The sequence below is a fragment of the Hermetia illucens genome, chromosome 1, assembly GCF_905115235.1.
Source record: "Hermetia illucens chromosome 1, iHerIll2.2.curated.20191125, whole genome shotgun sequence".
NCBI classification, from domain to species: Eukaryota; Metazoa; Arthropoda; class Insecta; order Diptera; family Stratiomyidae; genus Hermetia; species Hermetia illucens.
In genome coordinates, this window is record NC_051849.1 from 202,734,794 (window position 1) to 202,757,967 (window position 23,174).

General features: G+C 47.0%; 1 protein-coding gene across 1 annotated transcript; it reads left to right on the forward strand.

Moving 5' to 3' along the window:
• The first annotated feature begins 9,828 nt into the window (after nucleotides 1–9,828).
• LOC119657151 lies at nucleotides 9,829–11,252 on the forward strand. Its single transcript, XM_038063931.1, has 3 exons — nucleotides 9,829–10,071; nucleotides 10,165–10,551; nucleotides 10,631–11,252. The coding sequence occupies exons 1-3, from the start codon at nucleotides 9,875–9,877 to the stop codon at nucleotides 11,217–11,219; spliced, it is 1,173 nt and encodes a 390-aa protein (XP_037919859.1). The 5' UTR covers nucleotides 9,829–9,874; the 3' UTR covers nucleotides 11,220–11,252.
• The last annotated feature ends 11,922 nt before the right edge of the window (nucleotides 11,253–23,174 follow it).

A 23,174-nucleotide genomic window follows, 5' to 3' on the forward strand; every position in this document is an offset into this window, starting at 1 on the left:
ACAATGTCCAAAAGACAAATAGGTATGTAGGAGGTTGGCTCACCTGGAGGTTTGCCAGCCACCAACTTCTATCGTTTCCATGATGCAGGAAATATCGCCTCGGACATGCGCGCTTCGAACACCTCAGCAAACATGTCCGGTCTGGCTTAAGGGCCCTATTCGGCACGCGATCCAGACCCGGAGCTTTGTTATCTCCTATCCTAGTGCAGATCTCCAGCAACTCGTCACTGGTGGCTGGCGGTATTGCCGTGTCGTTCAGAGGTCGCTGGAAGCTGTCTATGCCCTCCTCTTGCTGAGGGAATAACCCCTGGATAATTTTTATCAAGAGTGAAGGGCACGTGATCTGCGGGGATGATTGGCCTCTGAATCGCCCCATCACGATTCTATAGGCGCTCCCCCACGGGTTTACGTCCGCTTCTAAACAGAGCTCCTTAAAGCATTCCTTCTTGCTCCGTTGGATGGCGAGCTTGAGGGTTTTGCGGGCATCCTTATAGGCGCGCTCTTTTTGCCCTTTGTCGATTCTGCCTACCGCTCTTTGAGCCGCTCTTCTGGCTCGGTCTGGATCGAAGGCTGGCCAGTTCAGCATTCCACCAGTAGTTTGGTCTTCTACTGGGGAATGAGCACCTCCTCGGCATGGACGCGTCACACGCTTTAGCGATGCATTGGACCACATGGGCAGGTCTTTCTGTAGAGGCACCTGCTTTATTTGGTTGGTCTAACCACACCTCCATGAAGGTCTGCTCATCCAGAGCTTTAGCGGACTAGCCTGACATCTTTCTCGGTTTCGAGCATGATGATCTTATGCCCGGTGACTCCACCCATAGCCCAAAGGAGATTGCCTGGTGATTGCTGTGGGTGTAATGGTTGCTGACGCACCAAGGCATACCACGTGCCAGTGCAGGGCTAACAAAAGCTAGGTCTACGATTGAGGTAGACCCCCCTTTTTGAAAGGTGTTTACATATCCTTCGTTGGTCAGAACGACATCTAACTGTGCGAAAGCGTCTAATAGACTGCGGCCCCTTGCATTTGTCTCTCTGCTACCCCACTCATGGGCCCAACTATTGAAGTCACCAGCAATCACCCTTGGACTACGACCCCTTGCGTCGAGAACAACACTGTCAAGCATTTCCTCGAATTCGGGCAGTGTCAGGCTTGGTGGGGCGTAACAGCTGTACACATATACCCCGTTTATTTTCGCCCACATAAAGCCGCTGTATGTCTGATTCCCAGTACATTGTATGGCCTGTCGACCGCATGCCCATATCGCCGCTCCACCAAACGAATCTATAACCCACACGCCACCGTGACGGTTTCTATAGGGTTCGCTAATGATGGCAATTTCCACCTCGGATTCGTAGATGGTCTGCTCGAGTAAATCTTGAGGGACTCTATAATGATTGAGGTCTTTTGAATAAACCTCATTTTTTCATTGAAGTCAGCGCCTTCCTAAATTCCGGGCATTTAGCACTTCCGGCAATATGCCGGTAATCCCGTCCTTCACTTCCTTCGCACAATAAGCATTTGGGGTCCCTATTGCACGCCTTGGCAATATGGCCTTTCTCCCCACACCTTCTGCAACGATCGGACCGATCAATGCCGCTGGTGCATGCCTTCGCGAAATGGCCAAACGCAGGGCACTTGAAGCACCTCTTTAGAGAAATCTGCTCTCTCAGACGGCAAACAAACTGTCTGTCTGTCTGTCCGTAACACGCATTTTTCTCGGAGACGGTTATAGCGACTGCCACCAAATTTGGTAGAAAGGTGGGAACTGCGAACGCTCACGCATATAGTGAGTTACATTCTTTTACGACGAATTTAAGGGGGGGGTCCCCATACATGTAAAAGGGGGGTGTACATTTTTTGTTCATCAAATATAATCATGTGGGATATCAAATTAAAGGTCTCGATTAGTACTTTTCTAGGCCGGTCTAAGTTTTGACATTTGTTGAAAGGGCGGGGAGTCCGGGAGGTTGAAAGTGGTCATTTTTTTAACGAAACCATTCTCAGAAACTGTTCAACCCAAAAATCTGAAAAAAATCAGGGGGCTGCCACTATATGGTGCCTGGGCTCCGAAATACCCTCCATACCGATATCTGTTCAAATAAAGTTGATAATAGTACATTACTATAATTTTTAGTAATTGAGAGGAAAACCCCCCTTAAGTTCACCCTAGAATCACAAAAGTTTGCAGTAATATAGGCTACGGTATAGAGCATGATTCTGTCAAACTTGGTGAAAATCGCACTATTACTAACAAAGTTATACTAGGTCAAAACTGTCGCTCCTCTGTAAATTCAAGTCTATGAATGTCAATATCACTTAAAAGTGGATATTTTCACATAATACAGGGTGCGGCAGCATAACTTCCTTTTTTCAAAACTCAATAAAAACTATTGTATGGATCGGAAAATATTTATTTATTTTTTATAATGTTGGTACATGTCTAAAGTTTTTATTTGCATTGCTTTGAAGATCAAATTTGTTAGGTGACGTCCCCCACACTCCATACATTGCGTAAACCAATTTCTGGCGTTTGTTATGACTCTTGTTAGCATAGCAGGTGTTATGTTGGCAATTTCTTCTTGGATGTTGGTCTTCAAATCTTGTAGGCTTCTTGGACGGTTCGCACAAACACGGGATTTCAAAAAACCCCATAGAAAAAAATCACAAGGGGACAGATCGGGAGAGAGTGCCGGCCATTCCAAATCGCCTCTAATTGAGATAAGGCGCTCTGGAAAGTGTTCCCTTAAAATAGCCATCGATGCTCTTGAAGTGTGTGCTGTTGCACCGTCTTGTTGGAACCAAGTGTCCCTAAATCCAAAGTTTCTAGCCGTGGGAAAAAGAAAAAATCTGTAGCATGTTTACATACCGGTCCGAATTCACTGTCACTGTAACCTCATTTTCCTCAAAAAACCAGGGACCAATAATTCCAGCCGAGGAAATTGCACACCACACTGTGACTTTGGGTGACTGCAAAGGCTTTTGATGCAATTCTCGAGGGTTGGTGTCAGCCCAGTAGCGCATGTTTTGTTTGTTAACCGACCCATAAAAATGAAAATGGGCTTCATCGCTTAAAAAAACAATAGCACCCTCGGGAACGACATCAAGAAGAAGCTCACACGCGTTCATTCGAGAATTGAAGTCACGTTCTGAAAGTTCCTGCACTAACGCCATCTTATAGGGATGAAAATGAAAATCATCACGAAGAATTCTTCTCACAGAACGAGTCCAAGGGCAGATGCGTGTTTGCGCGTAGAACGCCGTGGCGATGGCAACATTGACGCTCTCACTGCTTCAATGTTCTCAGGTGATCTAACGGGCCGAGGGACTCCAGTTTTTCCTTTTGTCGCACTTGCAGTTTGTCTGAATGTAGTGTAACAATTGATTTGCGATCTAGGACGGGAGCCAACGGGGCTAAATTAAAGCGATTCCGAAATGCACGCTGTGTTGCAATAATCGAACATCCGCTTGAAAAGTAAACCTCAACGGCAAAGGCACGCTCCTCACTATTCCAACGCATGATGGCGACTGAACCGTGTCGGGACAAAACTTTACAGTATCCCCTCTTGAACGAGACCACTAGCGCTCCGCTATGACATCAACTAACTGAGTGGCGCGCATTTTAAAAAAGAAAGTTATGCTGCCGCAGCCTGTAGTTGTGTAGGGTGTCAAATGAAAGGTCTAGATTGGTACTTTCCGAAACTGACATTAGTTTTGGCATGAATTGAAAAGTGTGTGAGTAAGTAGCCAAAATGTACGCACTTGAAGTGAGACAGGACTAATTTTCGGACTCTACCCAACCTCAAAATCCGAAAAAAATCAGGGGTGGTGCGCCTAGATGAGCAGCCCTTTTTAAGGTTTTGTCTAAAACACTTATGTGAAATCTAATCTCCCTAGTCCTTTTTAAGGTTTTGTTTGTAAAACAAAACCTTATTAAAATCGGTTCAATGTCTGTCTGTCTGTCTTTTTTTTCGGCGTTGGAAGGTGGAAAGGTTCAAAACCTACTGCTGGCTCCTGTCACGCAGTTATGTGAGACTTGTACTCACAAAAACCACCTCCTTCTCATTCCACTCTCCCCACGGAGCTCCTATAAAGTATTGCGTCGCGGGGCTGGATCAGCTTTTAACTGTGGCTCATTATGGTTCTCTCCTTTCCTTGTTTTCGTCGTAGTTCTTCCTACCTAAGCTGTTGGTGAATAGCTTGCAGTTCCCTTACAACCTGGTTCCAGGCATCCGTTGACTCCAGCATAAACTCCACAATGTTTTCGGGTGTTAAACGCCTTTCTGCGATCGCTTCCATTCTTGTTCGGTGCGCGGTGAACCTGGGGCAATCAAATATGACATGCTCCGCATTCTCAGCAATATTACCACATCTTGGGCAGCATGGTGATTCGTCGTGACCAAATCGATGTAAATAAGCATGATAATCTCCATGTCCACTTAAGAATTGTGTTAACTCGTAGCTTAATTCCCCATGGTTTCGTTCAAACCATCTCCGAATATCCGGAATGATGCGGTATGTCCAACGACCAATTTGTGACTCGTCCCATCGCTTTTGCCACCCTTCGATAGATTCCCACCGTGCCAGTTGCCGTCGAAATGCGCTACACTCTCCACCTGCATACGTTTTGTCGTAGAGTCGCCGACTTTCCTTCGCCAAGATGTCTATGAGGAGCATCCCTGCTAGTACATATGCTGCTTCTCCTGATGTTGTCCGATAGGCACTGCATACCCAGAGTGCACTTAGCCGATACGCCATTCCCAATTTTTGGCAGTTCAGAACAGTTGCCTAGACTGGAGCTGCGTAGAGTACCACGGGGCTGACTATCCTAGAGAGTAGAAGACGTCGACTTTGTCTTGGCCCACCAATGTTCGGTAGTATCCTCGAGATCGTTGCAGCGATGGAAGACGCTTTAGTTGCGGCGTACTCAATGTGCCTTTTGAAGTTGAGTCTTCTGTCAATAATTACTTCCAAGTATTTGAGCGATGGTTGGGAGCAAATTGTTTTTTTGCCAACTTCGATTTTCACAATTGTGTTCTTTCTTCTCTTGCTAATGAGAACTACCTCTGTTTTATGTTCGGCAAGTGAAAGGCCAGAATCTCTCAACCAGGAATTGATCTCCTATATCGCTTCATTTGCATAAATCTCGATCTCGTCTTGGTGCTTTGCAACCACTGTTATTCCGATATCATCGGCGAAGCCAATAGTTGTCACGTTGTCCGGTAGGCGTAGCGTCAACACTCCATCGTACATAAGCAAGGGGCCCCGGACAGAACCCTGTGACACTCCGCAAGTTGTCGGGAATATGTTTAGCTCATCGTCCGAGTCGCAATAAAGTCTTCTCCCAAGAAAAAACTCGACCACAATGCGTACAATGTACTTCGGGGCCTGTATCTTGTCGAGTGTCTCGTTGATTTTTTTCCATTTTGCACTATTGAACGCATTTTTTACGTCGAGGGTTATTACTGCACAGCATTTTCCTTCTTCTATTGCAGCCTGAGCCAAGCCAGTCAGCATGCTGATTGCGTCGACAGTTGATTTCGCCTTACAAAATCCGAATTGTTTGTCGGAAAGGCCTCCTTCCTTTTCCGCAACGGTGAGCAGTCTGTTATATATTACTCGTTCAAATAGTTTGCCAATGGTATTGACCAGACATGTAGGCCTATATGAGGAGGGGTCACCCAATGGTTTACCTGCCTTCGGAATGAGTATTAGCTTTTGTACCTTCCATTACTCGGGGAATTCTTCTTCCCTAAGGCATGCCCTAAAAACTTGGGCAAACATATCTGGCGCTGTCCTGGCGGCTACTTTCAGGGCAATGTTAGGGATTCCATCCGGTCCTGGAGTCTTTTTTTCAGTCGATCTTTTTGCTGCGTCTAGAACCTCCTCATTTTCCACTATCGGAACTTCGTCGGGATTTAACTGTACTGCAGGCAAATTTGTACCATTCAGATCCACTGGGAATAGAGTGTTCACTATATTCTGAAACAACTCTGGGCAAGTAATCGGTGGGGAGCGCTCGCTTTTTAGTGATGACATCACCGACCTATATGCGCCACCCCATGGGTCAGAGTCAGCTTCAGTACACATCCGCTTGAAATGTTCAGATTTGCTCTTTGCGATAGCTGCTTGCAATTTTTTCCTCGCATTTTTATATTGCACGTGTAGCTACTCGAACTCAGGTCGATTTCTTCTGCACTGGGAGCGTCTCCTAGCTTTGAGCCACTTTTTCCGGCATTCCACAATTTCGGAATTCCACCAAAAAATAGGATTTCGTCTTCGGAAAATGCTACGTCGAGGCATAGCGGCATCGCATGCCCGCTGCAATTTTTCCACGACCTGTGAAACTTTGTTTTGTACGCTTCCCGATAGCAATATATCTTCCAGAAGTAGCTCCTTGAACATTTCTGCGTCGAATTTCTTCGTTACCCAGCTCATCGTTATTCGTTTTAATGGCTTCACTTTATTCCTTTGCGAGGTCTGAAACATGATAGCCTGATGTTCGCTGTGTGTGTACTCCTCGCTGACACACCACTGCAAGTCTTTGATTAGAGTATCACTGACGAAGGTGAGGTCTACCATCGATTGCAATTCTCCCCTCCGGAATGTGTTGGCTCCCCCAGAGTTGGCAAGTACCACGTTTAAGCGCGAGAATGTCTCCAGCAATATTCGTCCTCTTGCGTTGGTTTCTCTGCTACCCCATTCTTCTGTCCATGCGTTGAAGTCGCTACTTTGGTGTTGTAGCGACTTGCATTGAAGGATAATTTCTCCAGCAATGACGTCAATTCCTCTAATGTGAGGCTCGGTGCTGCGTAACAGCTATAGATGTATATCCCTCCAATCTTGGCACGGGTGAACCCATCCTCTGGATGTTTTTTCGTATCTACTATAGCTTGGCTTCCGCAGCTCCACATCGCCGCCTTACTGGTTTTGTCTGCTATCCATACTCCGCTATGCAGATTTTCGTATTGTTCAGATACAATCGCAACGTCGACGTTGTTCTCGAATACGCTTTGGGAAAGTAGGTCTTGGGCCGCTCGACAGTGATTCAGGTTGACTTGCATAAACTTCATTTGACCTTATTTATGAATGCCTTTCTGAACACTGGGTATTTACTGCTTCCTGCAATGTGGGCGCTGTCACTACTTTTTGCTTCCACGCAGAATACGCACTTGGGCATTCCGTTGCAGTCCTTTGCCAAATGGCCTTGTTCTCCACATTTGCGGTACAGATTTGATTTGTCTTGCGAGCTAGTGCAAGCTTTCGCTATGTGGCGAACCTGCCAGTACTTATAGCATTTATGCACTGGACTCTGTTCCCGTAACCGACAGACCCCTGTCTGTCTGTCACAGCACTTTTCTCAGAAACGGCTATATCGATTGACACGAAATTTGATGAGAAGGTGGGAACTGTGGACCCCCAGATATGCATTTGCTAATAATATTAAACTGAGAGCGTGAAGCGTATGAGGTTGACCATTATCAACACAGGGCTTTCCATCAAATGATTCAGTTAAATCGTTTTCTAGAAAATAGAGAACAATGGAATTCTTAGCTATATTACACCCAGCTGTCGCTCCTCACATCTTTTTCTTTTTCTTTAGCCTTCAATTCACAAGCGGGGTCGGCTCGTGGTGATCGGTTTCGTCATTTTATTTTATCAAATGCCTGATCAAGATGTAATCTCGAGACCTTTAAATCCCCATCCAGCGTATCAAGCCACCATTGTTTTGGCCCGCTTTTAGGTTGCTTACCATTGACTTCGATGTTCTGACCAATACTGGTTGTTTCGTTAGCGTGAATTAAGTGACCACACCATCGAAAACGCCTCTCTTGCAGTTTTCCCACGATCGATGCAAACCTATATCGATCGCGGATATTCTCATTTCAGACGTAATCAAAACGTGTCACGCCACCAGTGCAATGCAACATCTTTGTCCCCATTACCGCAAGACGCCGTTCATTGTCCTTTATAGTCGGCCAACAATCAGAACTATAGAGAGCGGCAGACGGACGACATTGCAGTAATAGATTTGGGACGTGCGCTGATACGTCGGTCACAAAGAACACCAGTTGGGGAATGCCACTTCATCCAGGTTGCATTAATGCGTGAAACAATTTCATTACGCAGTTCTCCATTGGTTGATAGCATTGACTCGAGATATTTAAATCGCTGAGTTCTGGCAATGGTAGTAACCTGCCCTTCGAGATATTTAAATCGCTCAGTTCTGCCAATGGCAGTAACCTACCCAGAACTGGGCGATTTGAATATCTCGGGTCAATACTATAAGCCAATGGAGAACTACGTTACGCTCCTCACATAGGGAAACACAAAACCTTTTATTTCTTTTGTACAGAAGATTTCAGAACTAAAAGAGACGACGCGCGTTCGACGGATATGAAAGTTGGAGGCAGAAGAGACCGGTTCTTCTCCATGCGGTCACTCTGCCTCCCCAACGGCACGGCGAAATAAATTTCGAATGCCGCGAATCCTGCTGCGCCACAGTGGTGTCCCGGGGGGGAGACATGATGATTACAAACAATTAATCCATGTCGGTTGATATTCGGTCCCCGCGTACTCGAGGAGGGCGATCAGACCCGAGTCTGCAAGGGACTCATCTGAAGTGGCTCTGTCACGAAGCCTCACCGGAGGTTATCTGGTACCATGCGAACTGGGATGGTCCTCTGAGAGCATATGTTCCAGGAGAATTCCTGGAGGATGTGTTCTCGGCCCGGTTATTTGCGGTTGGCCCCCTAGTCGGAGTTTCATGGTGGTTGTGGTTATGCCTACATCGCAGGCAGAGCTCCTCAGAGCTCGAACGTGGAGTTGCGCTATACAACTCGGGTGCCGTACTCCTTAGTTGCGGCAGAGGTGTTAGATAGGCCTCGCATCCACTGGTATGAATACTGAGCCTGGACTCAGTATAAACCAGGACCGCTGTACTTGCATGGAGGGGCTCTGATTGTGGCCCCAAAATCAATCCGTGTTCGAAGAGGATCGTGGGATTATGCCTTCACAGCAGGTACTCACGTTAAACCCCCAGGACTTTCATGTCGGTTGCCAATCAAAGAGAGAGAGATCTTCTTCCGAAAACTTCTCGGCGATGGAAACGCTGCTCTAGTGGTTAAAGCTTGTTGACTTGTTGACTGATGTTTTATACTTGATTGGATTGTTGCGCCAACGATTATTATTATTATTACATAGAGCTTTGAATAAACGCTCATTTATTGCACATACATTGCAAATTAGCTCTCTGTCAATCATTTCACTTAATACTACCCACCTCCCACATGCAACTTTATCATTTCATATAAAAATGTATAATTTTCCCAATAAACCCGGATACCCAATTGCCTTTTTTATAGAACTTAACAATCTTTCATACCGGAAGCGTTGAACTTCGACTCGTTTTCGTCTTCATATGGAACGCATTATATAAGAACCAAACCGTCATTAGCAACAGCAACCAAACACAAGGAAATCCAATTTTATTTTATATTTTTTTACCACTCATAGTGTCTTAGCCAAAAACTGGAAATGACCAGATCGAATAATTCGCAGTAGTTAAACCTGCTTGCTTGGCAGATTCACGTCGTTCGATGTATGGGGAAAACCCCCAAATAAATTGAATATGTCCATGTAAGATTCTTTCCCAGATGCAGGGAATTCACCCAACTATGGCACGGCTTATGGCTCATTTAGAAGATGTTGTTTCTGAAGGGGTGACGCCATCAATACTTCGTTTTGTTCGTAGATGGTCTTTTTGTCCAACTGCAACAGAATCGCTTAGTCACTAGCGTACTTTCCAACCAATATAAATAGTCGAGAGGAAGCCTGTGAGATAGTTTTAGCTGAACAGTAAGCATCAGCAGCATGTGGACGTTGCTCATTCTCTCGCTGTGTGTTCTGACCACCCTAGCAGCCAAATGTACGTTGAAATTTGACAAAGGTCATCCCGGTATATTTGTCCAGAAGTTCGGTTCAAACCATGTCATTCTGAGTGTGAAAGATGGTGAAGTCTCTTGGGATAATCGTGCTAAAATTGAAGGTTACTGTCCTGGTGAATTTAGGTAAATTTATTTTCTGCAAAGTCTAGATTCTTGCTTTACAGATTTCCTGATCTACCAAAAATTCCTAACGATAATTGACTCATTTTCCCTTAGAAACTACGCGCGTTATGGAAGTGACTACCAGGCGCACCTTACATTCTCATGTACTAATTCTCTTGATGTACGTTATCAGAGAGATGATAATAACGGTGACATAGCCAGAAACGACGGGACCCTATCTTGTACCACAACGTCAAAATATTACGAAGTGCGAATTCCTACTTGCAACAATAAAGGCCTGGCATATGGATTTTTCATAGGAACCCAGGCAGTGGTTCTTGCTGAAGTGTGTTATAACCTGGACTTAATGCAGACCCAATATCTGCATTATATTATCGGCCCACGTAGCCCCGTCGTTGAGTCCCAATCAACAAATGGTTTTGTCAATGTAACGCAATCTTCGGCCGATGTTTTCATTGACAGCAGCAACTTGCAGGATCAGTACGTAGCTTCCTTTACATGAATTTATCTTAAATTTTGCAACAGTTTCAAAAAGTCCTAATGGTTCATTCAATTACAGGACGGACTCTCTAGATCTAGCGGTTTCATATGCATTTGTTGAATATCTTGATGAAACCCTATATAAATTGGATAAGCTTATATCCCCGTGGAAATTCTGGAGGGCCCTCCATCCCTACTTCAACGACTTCATCAGTGTGAATTCAATCCCTTGGTGGAAGCCCTTGAAATATTTTAACTGGGGATCATTAGAAGATGCCATAGTTAGAATATCAAAAAACGAAACATACGATGTCTTCGCAGGCACTTCTGGTACTGTCGTTTATCCCAGTAACGATAAATGTTCAGATCCATATCCAATAACATACAAAGTTGAACCGCATGATCGTAATATCCCATTATATGTTTGGAACTACATAAGAAAAAAGGACCTCACTGACGACGGTGTTGTGGTGATTGGGATCAACTCACCTTTCTTCGATAGCCTAAGTAAAGAAAACATCATCTGTGAGGATATTTGTGATAACTTACCCTGGTTTAACCAATTACATAAAAGGCGGAAAATGCCAGCTCTAGGTTTTCTATTTTGCTGCAAACCAGGGGAGGTAAAGGATAAATTAGATGGTTTTCCGATCATTCAAAATTTGTAATTTTTTCGAAATAAAAAAAAAATTGTAAAAACAGGATGTGATTACTCAAATATACTCTCCCTCGGACACCACCTTGTCCTGATGGTAGTTTACTACTACACTAAGGGTGTCCAACTCCCCCTCGGACACCACCTTGGCGTGGTGGGGGAACCTGTAGTATTTTGCTATTACACTAAGAGTGTCCAAAATATGAATATGGAAACGAAGGATATAAACTCTCCAAGTGGTAAGAAGTTACAGACTTCCAGTTCACTTCCATCGCTCGACCGAGACGGTCGTGTCGTCAGTATGCGAAATTTGTCAGTAGACCTAAACCCGCGGCAAGTGTGTGCGACTTTTTCAGTGCGGTAACAAACTCTGACGACGGAATACAGACCGCGTCAGAGGTAACGCTCTCCAGCGACTGCAAGTCCGACTCGCAGACGAGCTCAGACGGGACGGTCAAAAGTTCCGTATCAGTCGGCCCGATTCGTGACTCAGTAGCTCTGCACAAGCAGAACAAGCTGCTACTGAGGCAACTCAAGGAAGCCCGCGAGGAGAACCGGCATCTGGCGACCGTCATCAAGTCGCTGAAAGCTACCATCACCCGAACCTTCGGGACACCCAGCGCCCCGCCGGCATCTGCTGCACCAACAGCGCCTGCTGAGGTGATGGACACCACCACCGAGAAAGCATCACCGGCACCACTCGCCCTACCATCCGGGTCAAGCCCGGCAGCGTTCCCGACCCTCGGCGAAGCGAAGAAGCGACAGCCTGCCGTCGCATCGAAACAACCACCAACTAAGCCGCAACAGCAGCAACAACAACCAAGACCAGCCACTACAGCCCCCGGAAAAAAAGGAGGTAAGTCGGAAAATTCCTCCACTAGTGGTAGTCGAAAGCGCGGCTACGTTTAAAGACGTAAAAACAAATATATCCCGTGCCCTCCCCAACAACTACCTGATAAAGAAATCAAGTAGTTCCCATCAAATCCTGACTAAAACACCGGAGGATTACGCTACCGCAAAGAAGGTCCTCGTGGAGAACAACAATAAGTTCTTCACGTACACCCTTCCATCGGATAAGACGACCAGCTTCATCCTACGAGGCCTCGATTCGACGTTCTCCCCTCAGGAGATCGTCGATGAATTGAAAGCCCAGGGAGTATCGAGTACCCTGAGCGCGAAACCCTTTGCCACGACCTGGGCAAAGGACAATAACGTGAACCTTGACTAGTGGTTGGTCACCTTTGATGCAACCTTCAACGAGGAGCAGCTGCGCGAGGTGAAAGCCGTACAGCACATGGTTGTTCGTTTCGAACAAATCCATAACAAGCAAGTGCTGCAGTGCAAGAACTGCCAGCGCATCGGGCAGGCGGCAACCAACTGCCGCCTCACCTACAGGTGCGTCAAATGTGACCAACTACACGGCCCTGGCGAATGCGCCAAAACAGTTGAGGAGGCACCGAAATGTGTCAACTGCGGGTGCAATGATCACCCCGCCAACTACCGGAAGTGCCCACGGTTCATCCAGGTGGTGGCAAGGAGGAACGCACAAAAACATGCCCCTCCCTCCCGCCCTCTCCCCTCAACTACCTCCCGCCCCGCTGGTCGTCCTATCACGAACCCAGCCTTCACCCGTCCGTCCGTGTCCTTCGCCGACGCCGCACGAAGCGGAACCTCTCCCCGGTCACCCGACAACGTAGTCCAACCCACCACCATCTCCAATCCAGACTTCTTTGAGTTCGCCAGGAAATCGCAAGAATTCTTGCAGATGTTCAACTCAATGGCCGGTATCTTGGCATCCATTAATGGACGTTAAGATAATTGAGTTGAACATCAACTCAATCATCGGCCGTGCCCGCAGACATGAGTTCGAGCTGTTCCTTGGCGAGCACAAACCCGATATAGTTCTCCTATGTGAAACTAGGTTGAACTATAGATAAAATCCTTCCTTTCCCAACTTAAACCTCTTCCGGACTGACCGACCTCAGTCCAATCCTCAAGGCCGCAACACCTGTGGCGGAACGGCCGTCCTTATCTCCGACAAATTTCTAGTCACTCAAATCCACCCACCTCTGAACACCTTCAAATCCATGGAAATCTCACTGATCTCCTTCGAATCCCAATCAACCTCGGTCTTCGTTGCCTCTGTATACTGTCCCAACCAATCCCTCGACACCCACGACTTTCTCCGCATCAAATCCTTCTGCGCGTCTAAACACCGCTCTCCCGGTAAACAATTTTCCCTGATCATAGGTGGAGACCTCAACGCCAGACACCCGTCCTGGTTCGATACACGGTCGAACTACAACGGGGATCAGCTCCATCTGTTTCTCACAACCTCAAATCCCAACATCAACCTAGCCCATTTCAGTCCGGCACTCCCGACCTTCAACAAACCACACTACCATTCCTACCTAGACCAATTCCTGATTAGCAGCAACCTGGCTGTCATTCCCAACCCTAACACCTTCCCCTTCCTCGAAACGGTCCCCGGCATCAGCGATCACGATGCCGTTATCCTCAACATAAGACTCCCGGACAGAGTCGTTCGGTCCACCCCACCTTCAGTTCCTGACTTCCAGCGTGCAAACTGGAAACATATCAACCTTGCCGCCAAACTTCAACCTCTCCTACTCCAATCCAACCGTACAGTTCCTAACGAATCCATTGTCCTGACAGTTCGTCAATACACCGAAGCAGTTCGGCAAGTATACGACGAATTGATTCCTTCCCGCCCCTTAAATTACCGCAACCTAATCACCCTTCCCGACGATATCCTATCCGACATCCAATATAAAAAGATCCTCAGGCGGAGATTATTTAGGAATAGATACTCTCCGCAATCCTCTCACCTCCTCACCGAAATCCGCGAACTTGACAAGTCCATTCGCGAACGAATCCTCACCCTATATACCCAATATCTCCACAAACGCCTCTCCAACACTGAGCTAAACCCTGGCACATACAGGGAACTCAGAAAGACCTGCCCGCGTTTGGGCAAATCAGTCCAACAAAACGCGATCCTTCCCCAAAACATCCCACCCACAGAAAGAGTAAAAGTCCTCGCTGACCACTTCCTGCAAGCCTACCACTGCACCCTCCACTTCCGTGAACCAAGTTTCGATAACGAGGTAAACGGAAAAATCTCCCAACTCCTAACCCAACCATTCTATCTCATTCCCCAACCCACACAAAATCCTTTCACCCATGCCCTCGCCGACCCAAGTCAGCGAGAGAATATCCTCCCCATCCACTTTGTCAGTCCAGACTCCGTCAGGGCGGCCATCGCCGACTCCAAAAACAAGAAATCGGTTGGGCTTGACAAAATCCCCTCCATCGTCCTTAAGAAATGTGCCCCAAGCATTGCCCCCATTATGTCCTCCATCATCAACCACTGCCTTATCAACGCCCACTTCCCAACAGATTGCAAGAGTGCTCGAATTGTTCCTATCCCCAAGAAAAACCAAAACCCACTAAATCCCGATAGCTACAGGCCTATCTCAATCCTCTCATCATCCGCCAAGATTTTCACTATCACTATCGACGAAAACTGTGACTCCAATCATTCAATCCCACAATTCCAATTCGCCAACCGTCCCAAACACTCAGTCGAGCATGCACTGCTCGTGCTCAAATCGGACGTCCTCCTCGGCCTCAACCGTAAAGAAGGCTTTCGACTCCGTATGGCAATACGGACTCGTAGAAAGCTTGTGCTTTCTGCAGTCCTCCGGTTCCATCCGCACCTCTGCAAGCTAATTCTTAGCTTTCATGATGGGCGGAAATCCCAAGTGCAACTCCGTGAACACCTCTCTTCCCCATATTCTAGCCCGGCTGGCATCCCTCAGGGGTCAGTCCTCTCCGCTACCCTCTTTTCCCTATTTACCGCAGACCTTCCTAAACCAACTCCACACCCAAATCCAATCCAAATCCTTCAATACGCAGATGATCTCATCCTCTACACCTCCACCAGAAACATCCCCTGCCGGTGAAGCCCGCCTGAATTCCTATTTGGACGAGCTCTATCGGTACTTCACCCGCTGGAAACTGTCCCTAAATCCACAAAAATGCGAAACCATCGTATTCCGTGGTACCGCTAAGATGACGCCGAAAATGAGGAACAACATATCAATCCTATCCCTGAAGATCCACAACGACACCATCCCAACCGTCAAAGAAGTCACCTACCTTGGTGTGACAATCAATTCCCGCCTATCCCACGTATCACATATGACGAAGGCACTGAACCGTACAACAGGAGCCTTCAAATCCCTCTACCCAATCCTAAAATACACTAGTCCAACTCTTCAGAAAGTCAAGCTGTTTTGCTACAAACAGCTTATCCGTCCCCTCCTCGTTTTCGGCTGCATCTTCTGGTCCGATGCTTCCCCTCACCAAATCGAACGAATCCGCTGCAAAGAACGCAGAATCCTCCGCCACTGCACCAACATATACATGAACGAAGACCGCTTCAAATACATCTCCAACCAGATCCTCTACGACTCCTCTCAAACGCCCCGCATTGACGCCGTCCTAGCCCGTCACGCCCTCAAATTCCTGGAAAAATCAATATCTCACCCAAATCCACTTATCTCCCAGGCCATGCAGATCGAGATCGTCGAAGCAAATCTTCTACGAACTTATCTGTTCCCTCAAGTCCTCTTATCTCTCCAGTCCCGTAACCTCCTTTTCGACCCCGGCGGTAGAGTAATCTTCTACAACGGTATCTACTCCTCATCCCAGTTTTCAAAACCTACCCATCCTTAGCGCCACTCCTAGCTTCCTTTCCCAAACCCCTCCCGCATGCCCTCCATCCCAACCCACACCCTAGTTCCGTCCCCGCCCGCCCGCTTTTATAAAAAATTTTATTAATGGAGGTTTTTCTCGACTTTTCCTTCAGAGAAAATGTTATGTATATTTCCATTTATTCTTTAGTGATAAGTTAGTTTAAGCCATAGATCGTACCTTAGATTAAGCTAGGCTGTTAAGGTAGTACATAAGTTAGGTTAATTTAGAATTGTATTTTTATAGGTATAGTACGGAAACTCTCAAATTGGGAGAAACTGGAAATCCGACTACGGCCGGCCCGTCCGCGGTACTACAGCCCAAATCTACCCGCAAACGGAAGAGGAAGGCCCGGCAGAAGGGAACTTCGGCCACCAAGGGGGGGATACCGTGAACCTGGAAAGGCCCTGAGCCGACGGCAGAAGAGAGCACTGCGAAGGAAGATGAAGCACCTTGGGAATGAAGACATGGACGTGGCTGTACCACTAGGCGCGGTAACGCCCAGAGAAATCGGACGCAAGGAAGCGCAATCTCCGGCGGAAGGTGGGGATAAACTGAAAACCCCGGTAAGATCCACACTGGACGCACCAGACTCTTCTGTCAGCGGTAATGCGCGCAAGAAGCGTAAGATCAACACATTGCTGTGGCCAACGCTTTATTGTGCTCCGCACCAGGGCTTATATCCACGCGTCTCGCGGGGATTAGGACCGGTGCGCCTAGAGGTGATCAAATCAGCGAGAGAGATCTCAATGAATCTGGTCCCTCCCACAGGAATACGAACACGAAGACGGGACGGAAGAGGACGTATGCGCAAGCTGCAGCCTCTGTTCTGACTACTGCCGTAGGAGATTCCTCCAAGGATGGCAAAATGTCAGAGGGACAATTTACCATCCTCCGGGAATGCCTGTTGAAAAAAATGCTGAAGCCACGATTTAACAATCAAGGTTTTCGTGATGGGCTTTTCCATTTGGAGTTCACTGACGAGGCTGCCTTAAAGTGGCTCCAGCAGGTAATTCCAACTTTGAGTTCCTGCAGTTGGCCCAAGTTCACTATTGTGAACCCTGAGCTACGCAGGACAGAACATGTCGGATGTTGGCTACCAGGCCCTCGAAGGAAGGCAGAGGACATTATCCGCATGCTGGGTGAACAGAACCCGGGCACGGACTTTGGACACTGGAGGGTAAAGTTCATGAATGCCAGGAAGGACAAATCTACAAACGTGGAGGGTGTCAACTTGGTATTCGAACTGGACCAACAGAGTCTGAATGTGCTCACGGGAAGTCACCATATGGTGCTCCACTTTTTCCTATATAGACTGAAATTGAGTCATATCAGGAAACTGTAGGGCATCATCTCCATTCTGAGAGCGAAGAACAATGATGGTCTACGAGATGAGATGAGATCTTTCGTGGATGAGAACATGGGAACTGCGGTACTTCCAAGTCCGACTTTTCTCAGAGAAATCAATCACGAGGGAATCGAGTCTCTGGCGGTACGGTGTGGGGGGAACCCCGTCATACGCGGACTGCCGCATATGCTTCTAACTGTTTTCCATAAGACAATAGGCTAAGTTTATGTCGAAAAACATAAAGATTGGTCAAATCAACCTGCAGCATGCCAAAGCTCCCTCCCTGTTGGCAGCGACAATGACAAACCTACAGGATTTCCCCTATATCTTTCTGGTGCAAAAACCGTGGGTTCGATTTAAAAGAATCTGTGACATTGGATCAGTAAAGGGGACTAGGATCTTCTACGACGAAACATCCATAAGACCGAGAGCTTGCGTCCTGATGACAAGACGGTTAGAGGCAACTATGCTGAGACAATATTGTTCCCAGGACCTAGCTACGGTCATCATACAATACCAGATAAATGGCGAGAGGAAAAACATCATAGCTGCTTCCGCTTATTTACCCTATGATTCTTTATATCGTCCACTGACGCAAGAGCTTAGGGATCTGGTGTCGTATGCAGAATCAAGTGGTCTCGAACTCTTAATAGGTTGCGATGCGAATGCTCAACATATTTGTTTGGGGCAGTAGCAAATGCAATCCAAGAGGGGAGAAGCTATTTGATTTTATCACTTCAGCTGGTCTTATGACTGCAAACGTGGGGTGCGTCCCTACGTTCGTGGGACCGAGAAGAAGCGAAGCAATTGACCTAACAATTTGTACCCCAAAAATTGTTAGAGTTGATTACACACTGGCGAGTGCTAGATGAGGTCTCACTGTCAGATCACCAATATCTGGAATTCAATCTGACTATTGCGGGCGAACAGTCTGCAGTACAAAGACGGAACCCTAGGAAAACGGATTGGACAAAGTTCAATGAAGCACAGTTTCCTAGGCGACTAAGGACTCCTTTGGTGCTGAAAGATGAATTGAAAACCCTGAACTGCACACTTTTAGAGTGCTATGGAGAGGCTTGTCCTATTTCCCGGGGCCAAAGCGGTAAAACGAATCCTTGGCGGAACCGAGAACTGCAAAAACTCAGGAAATCAACCAGGTGACTTCTAAACCGTGCTTGCAGAAGTAACAAGAAGAAATTTCAGGAACTCACAACGTGAATATAAGAGGCTCGTTAGGTGTGCGAGACTCCTTTAGAGCGTACTGTGAGGAACTGGAAGGCGAAAGAGAGACTTCCTTCAAAAGGAATGAGTCAGCCAAGTTGGATTCTCTTAGAAAACCCGACAGTACTTTCACGAGTTGGATTCAGTACAGACCCTCCTGGAAGTACACCACCCGGGAGAACGGGTGAGAGAAGTGGTAGGGGGAGAGTTGACAGTTCTTGCAACCCCTTCAATAACTGCAAAAGGGGAACTGGAACACTGCGAAAGCGGTTGTTACCCATGAAAAGGTGAGAGCTGCCATACTGTCTTTTGAAAATTTCAAAGCACCTGACATGGATGGCATCTATCCGGCAATGCTAAAGGAGGGTATGGGGCATTTAGAGTGACCTCTAAGAAATATTTTTCGAGGTTGTCTTGCTCTGGGCTACGTGCCTTCCTTTTGGCAACAGGTTAAGGTAGTTTTCATACCGAAACCTGGGAAAGATGACTATTCTAATCCAAAGAACTTCAGACAGATCAGCTTGACTTCATTCTTGCTGAAAGGTTTGGAGAGACTGATGGAGCGTCACATTCGTGGAAACGCACTTAGGTCACACCCATTTAGTGAAAACCAACATTGCCAACATGGAAAGTCCTGTGAGTCTGCTCTTCATTCTTTGGTCACAAAGATAGAGGATGAAACTTTGAATGGTGAGTACGCGATGGGGGTGTTCGTGGACATTGAAGGGGCTTTTGGCTGTGCGCCTTTTCAAAAACTTTGTGATTCCGCCAGAACGCATGGTGTTGATGCTTTAATTAAGTGGATCCATGCTATGCTAACGCAAAGATTGCTGTGCCCTGAGGTAGCGGTCGATCGCTACCTGACTACAGAAGCGACGAAGGGCTGCCCCCAAGGAGGTGTGCTTTCGCCGCTTCTGTGGAGTATGCTGATCGACTCACTGCTATGCGAACTGCAAAATTTGCCAATACACGCTCAAGCTTATGCTGATGACGTGGCTGTACTTGCTGTTGATCGGGATCTTGGAACGGTGTGTAGGAATACACAACGTGCCGTTGATTTGATAGACAGCTGGTGCCTCAGACATGGTCAGTCAGTTAATCCAAATAAAACCACAATGGTTTTATTCACAAAAAGGAGAAAACTGGATGGACTATGCCTCCCTGAGATGACAGGTACTACCCTTCAACACTCCGAAGAAGTGAAATATCTGGGAGTCACTCTAGATAAAAAACTTCTTTGGAACAAACATATTGAGGTAAAAATGAAACGAGCTCTCACAGCTTATGGGCTGTGCAGACGGACCTTTGCCTCGACATGGGGACTCAGGCCTCATGTGGTAATGTGGGTATACGTTGCCATCATTAGGCCGATGTTCGTATATGCATCCGTAGTGTGGTGGGTTAAGGTGAGACAAAAGGGTTTCTACCGTAAACTAGCTGCACTGCAAAGAACTCTGTGCGTGGGTATCACTGGGGCCATGAGCACGACATCCGGCGCAGCTCTGAATGCACTACTAAATTTGCAGCCCCTGGATATATTTATTCAAAGACCTGCAATGAGAGTAGCTCATAGGCTAATTCGATTAGATCTATGGGAAAACAAAGGATGTGGGGGGCACAGAGCATTGGAAGAATTACTGGGAGGACTAAATCCATTTCTTACAATGCCTTCCGATTCTCGTGTCCCCATACATCTGTTTGGTAGAAGATACGTAGTTACCCTGAAGCGTAGAGAGGACTGGGAAGACCCAGAGGAATGCGTGGCGGATATACGGAAGTCTTCTACACCGATGGCTCAAAAACAGAGGAGGGTTCTTGAGCCGGCGTCTACCTCTCAAATAAAAACGAGAAGTGGGCTTTTCCTTTGGGACAATATGCAACGGTTTTTCAAGCCTAAAGGTGGCAAACTGGGTGATTGCCGACTGGTTGAACGGCAGGCGCATCGCAATCTGCAGTGACAGTCAAGCTGCATTGAAGGCATTGAGCAGTCCTTTGATCACCTCGAAAATCGTTCAGGAATGCAGAAACTGTTTGAACTCTATGTCTAAATTCAATACGCTGGAACTACTCTGGGTACCTGGTCACTGTGAGGGTCACATAGAGGGAAATGAAATAGAGGGAAATGAAATCTCGGATGCTTTAGCGAAAGAGGGGTCAATCTCCCCTATGCCGGGACCGGAGCCAGCAATTGGAGTATCAGTAGCATTGGCTAAATCTGCTTTCAAAAACTGGGAACAAGTTTCCCATAATGACGGGTGGCAGAACCTAAATGCTGCCCGACACACCAGAACCGAGCATATGTACCCGCAAAGTTTATCCTGTCGAAAAGCAGGAGGACTTGCAGGTGTATTGTGGGCATTCTGACAGGCCATAATTCACTAGCTGGGCATATGTTCAGAATAGGAATTACCGAAGATGATACGTGTCCCTCCTGTAATGAGGAAGCGGAATCCACGGAGCATTTCCGCCTATGAACGCATCAGGAATCAGATCTTTGGTGCCGATGTTCTCTAATTACGACGGGTAACATCATCAAATCCTGCGATACGTTAACGAATCCGGAATATTCCGTTAGACGGGGGAGGCGAGTACAATGGGCCAAGACGGCCTGAGTGCTCAGAAGCTGTCTCCCCTACCATATACAGACTTCGAATCCACCCGCGAGGCACGGGTTTTGCAGGCCTCACTTAATTCATGTTCCCCCACGGAGAAATCTTGGGCCCTCCACTTTAGTGGAAAACCTACATCCGATGTCTACGGTGCGGTCAGTAAAAAGGATGGTACAGCAACTTCCTTAATGAGAGGAACTGGAAACCTGACTACAATCGGCCTGTCGGTGATATTGTTGCCTAACTCTTCTAAAATACAGAAGAGGAAGGCTCGGCAGAAGGCAACTTTAGCCGCAAAAGAGAGGAGACTTGTAGTGACCGCGACTTCGTTACGGGAGCGGAACCTCATTCTTCTCTTTCTGAATTAATTTGCCCCAAAGAATGCATTTCATAATGTGCACGCACCATAATGTTCGCCGCAGATTGCACATTATTGAATGCATTCAGGCGAATTGATCTTGACAGAGGGGAATGATTTGTCGCAACCGTAGGAGCAAGCGCATGTTGCTGCAACATGCCCTCCAGAGAGTTCAAGGCAAGTAGCGGCTCCAGAGCGGTTCTCGTGAAGATCAGCTGGTGAGGAAAGCACCGCTGGTCTGCGAAGTCAAGTGAAGAGTGCCGTCGTGGACGGTGGTCGCGGGAGGAGATTTTTTAAAGGCACGAGACATTCATCTCATGGAAAATTACTGGAGTCGGATATTTGGTGGATAGTTGGAGGCAAGTGGTGAAGGAAAAAGCCTTGTGTGTGCGGCAGCAAATGACGTAAATACGTACCGATGCGGTTCAATCCCCTTTTTTTCAAGCAAAATATGAAAGCCGGCGCGTGGAGAAGAACAGTGGGATTGTCGGCCCTTAAAGTTTTTGATGTAATACGTCAGCTTTGTGAGATAGTTTCGGGTGATAATGTGGGAGTTGCTAATTTGAAACGGATAATTTGGAAATCAGTGGAAAGATTGGATGAATAGATGATGCAACTGTTGTCCACATTCCAACAGTTTTTCCATCGTTTGCCGCAGAGACGAAATCTGATCTGTTGTTGATTTGCTTGCAGTGAAGCCTCTTTGATATGGGCCAATGATGTTCTAGGCGTATGGGGCTATCCGGCCTAGCAAGATAGCGGAGAATATCTTATAGGTGGTACTCAGCAACGTGATACCTCTATAATTGCTGCACTGTGTGATATCTCCCTTTTTATGTATGAGACAGATAATGCCTCGTTGCCAATCGTCAGGCGTTGATTCGCTGTCCCATACCTTGAGCATAAGTTGATGAACCACTTGGTGCAACTGGTCGTCCCCATATCTAACCAATTCGGCTGTAATTTCATCGGCTCCTGGCGACTTATGATTTTTTAGCCGGTGAATTGAACGAACTGTTTCTCCTAAACGTTCCTAAAAGTTCCGCGCCTGATGCGGTTGCTCCCTGTACTTTTTGCGTTCACAGACCTGTTGGTTCTCCCAGGGTTCCTTTTTTCGTCTGTGAAGTCGCTTTTCCGTTCGACGGAGTTCGTGATAAGTCTCTGCGCGTTCCCGCGTTCTTTGAGAATGCAACATTACTCGGTATACGGCATTACATTCATCGTCAAACCAGCCGCTCCGACTCCTTTTGCGGCTGGGGCCAAGTATGTTTGTGGCCGTATCAATGATAACGTTTTTGAGGTGGTTCTGAAGATCATTTGTTGATGCTTCATCTCCAGGTCCTCTGTTGACTGCGGTTATTGCGGCATCCATTTCCCTCTTATAGGTGATGCTTAGGAATGTGTTGTGGATGGCTTCAGTGTTAACTCTGACCTGATTGTCGGAGGGGATTCTGGGTGGTGTTGTTATTCGAGCTCGGAGCACCATGCCAACGAGATAGTGATCCGGGTCTATATTGGCCCCCCTATATATTCAGACATTCATCAAGGCTGAGAGGTGGCGGCGTTCGATCAACACGTGGTCAATTTGGTTGAAAGTGGTCCCGTCTGGAGAGACCCATGTATGCTTGTGTACCGCTTTCCGCGCAAACCAGG

Bases quoted from the DNA above. Each gene is read 5' to 3' on its own strand.
- LOC119657151 (XM_038063931.1), top strand. From the start codon at position 9,875: ATGTGGACGTTGCTCATTCTCTCGCTGTGTGTTCTGACCACCCTAGCA. The intron at 10,072-10,164 runs GTAAATTTATTT...ATTTTCCCTTAG, and splicing joins TACTGTCCTGGTGAATTTAG to AAACTACGCGCGTTATGGAA. The intron at 10,552-10,630 runs GTACGTAGCTTC...ATTCAATTACAG, and splicing joins AGCAGCAACTTGCAGGATCA to GACGGACTCTCTAGATCTAG.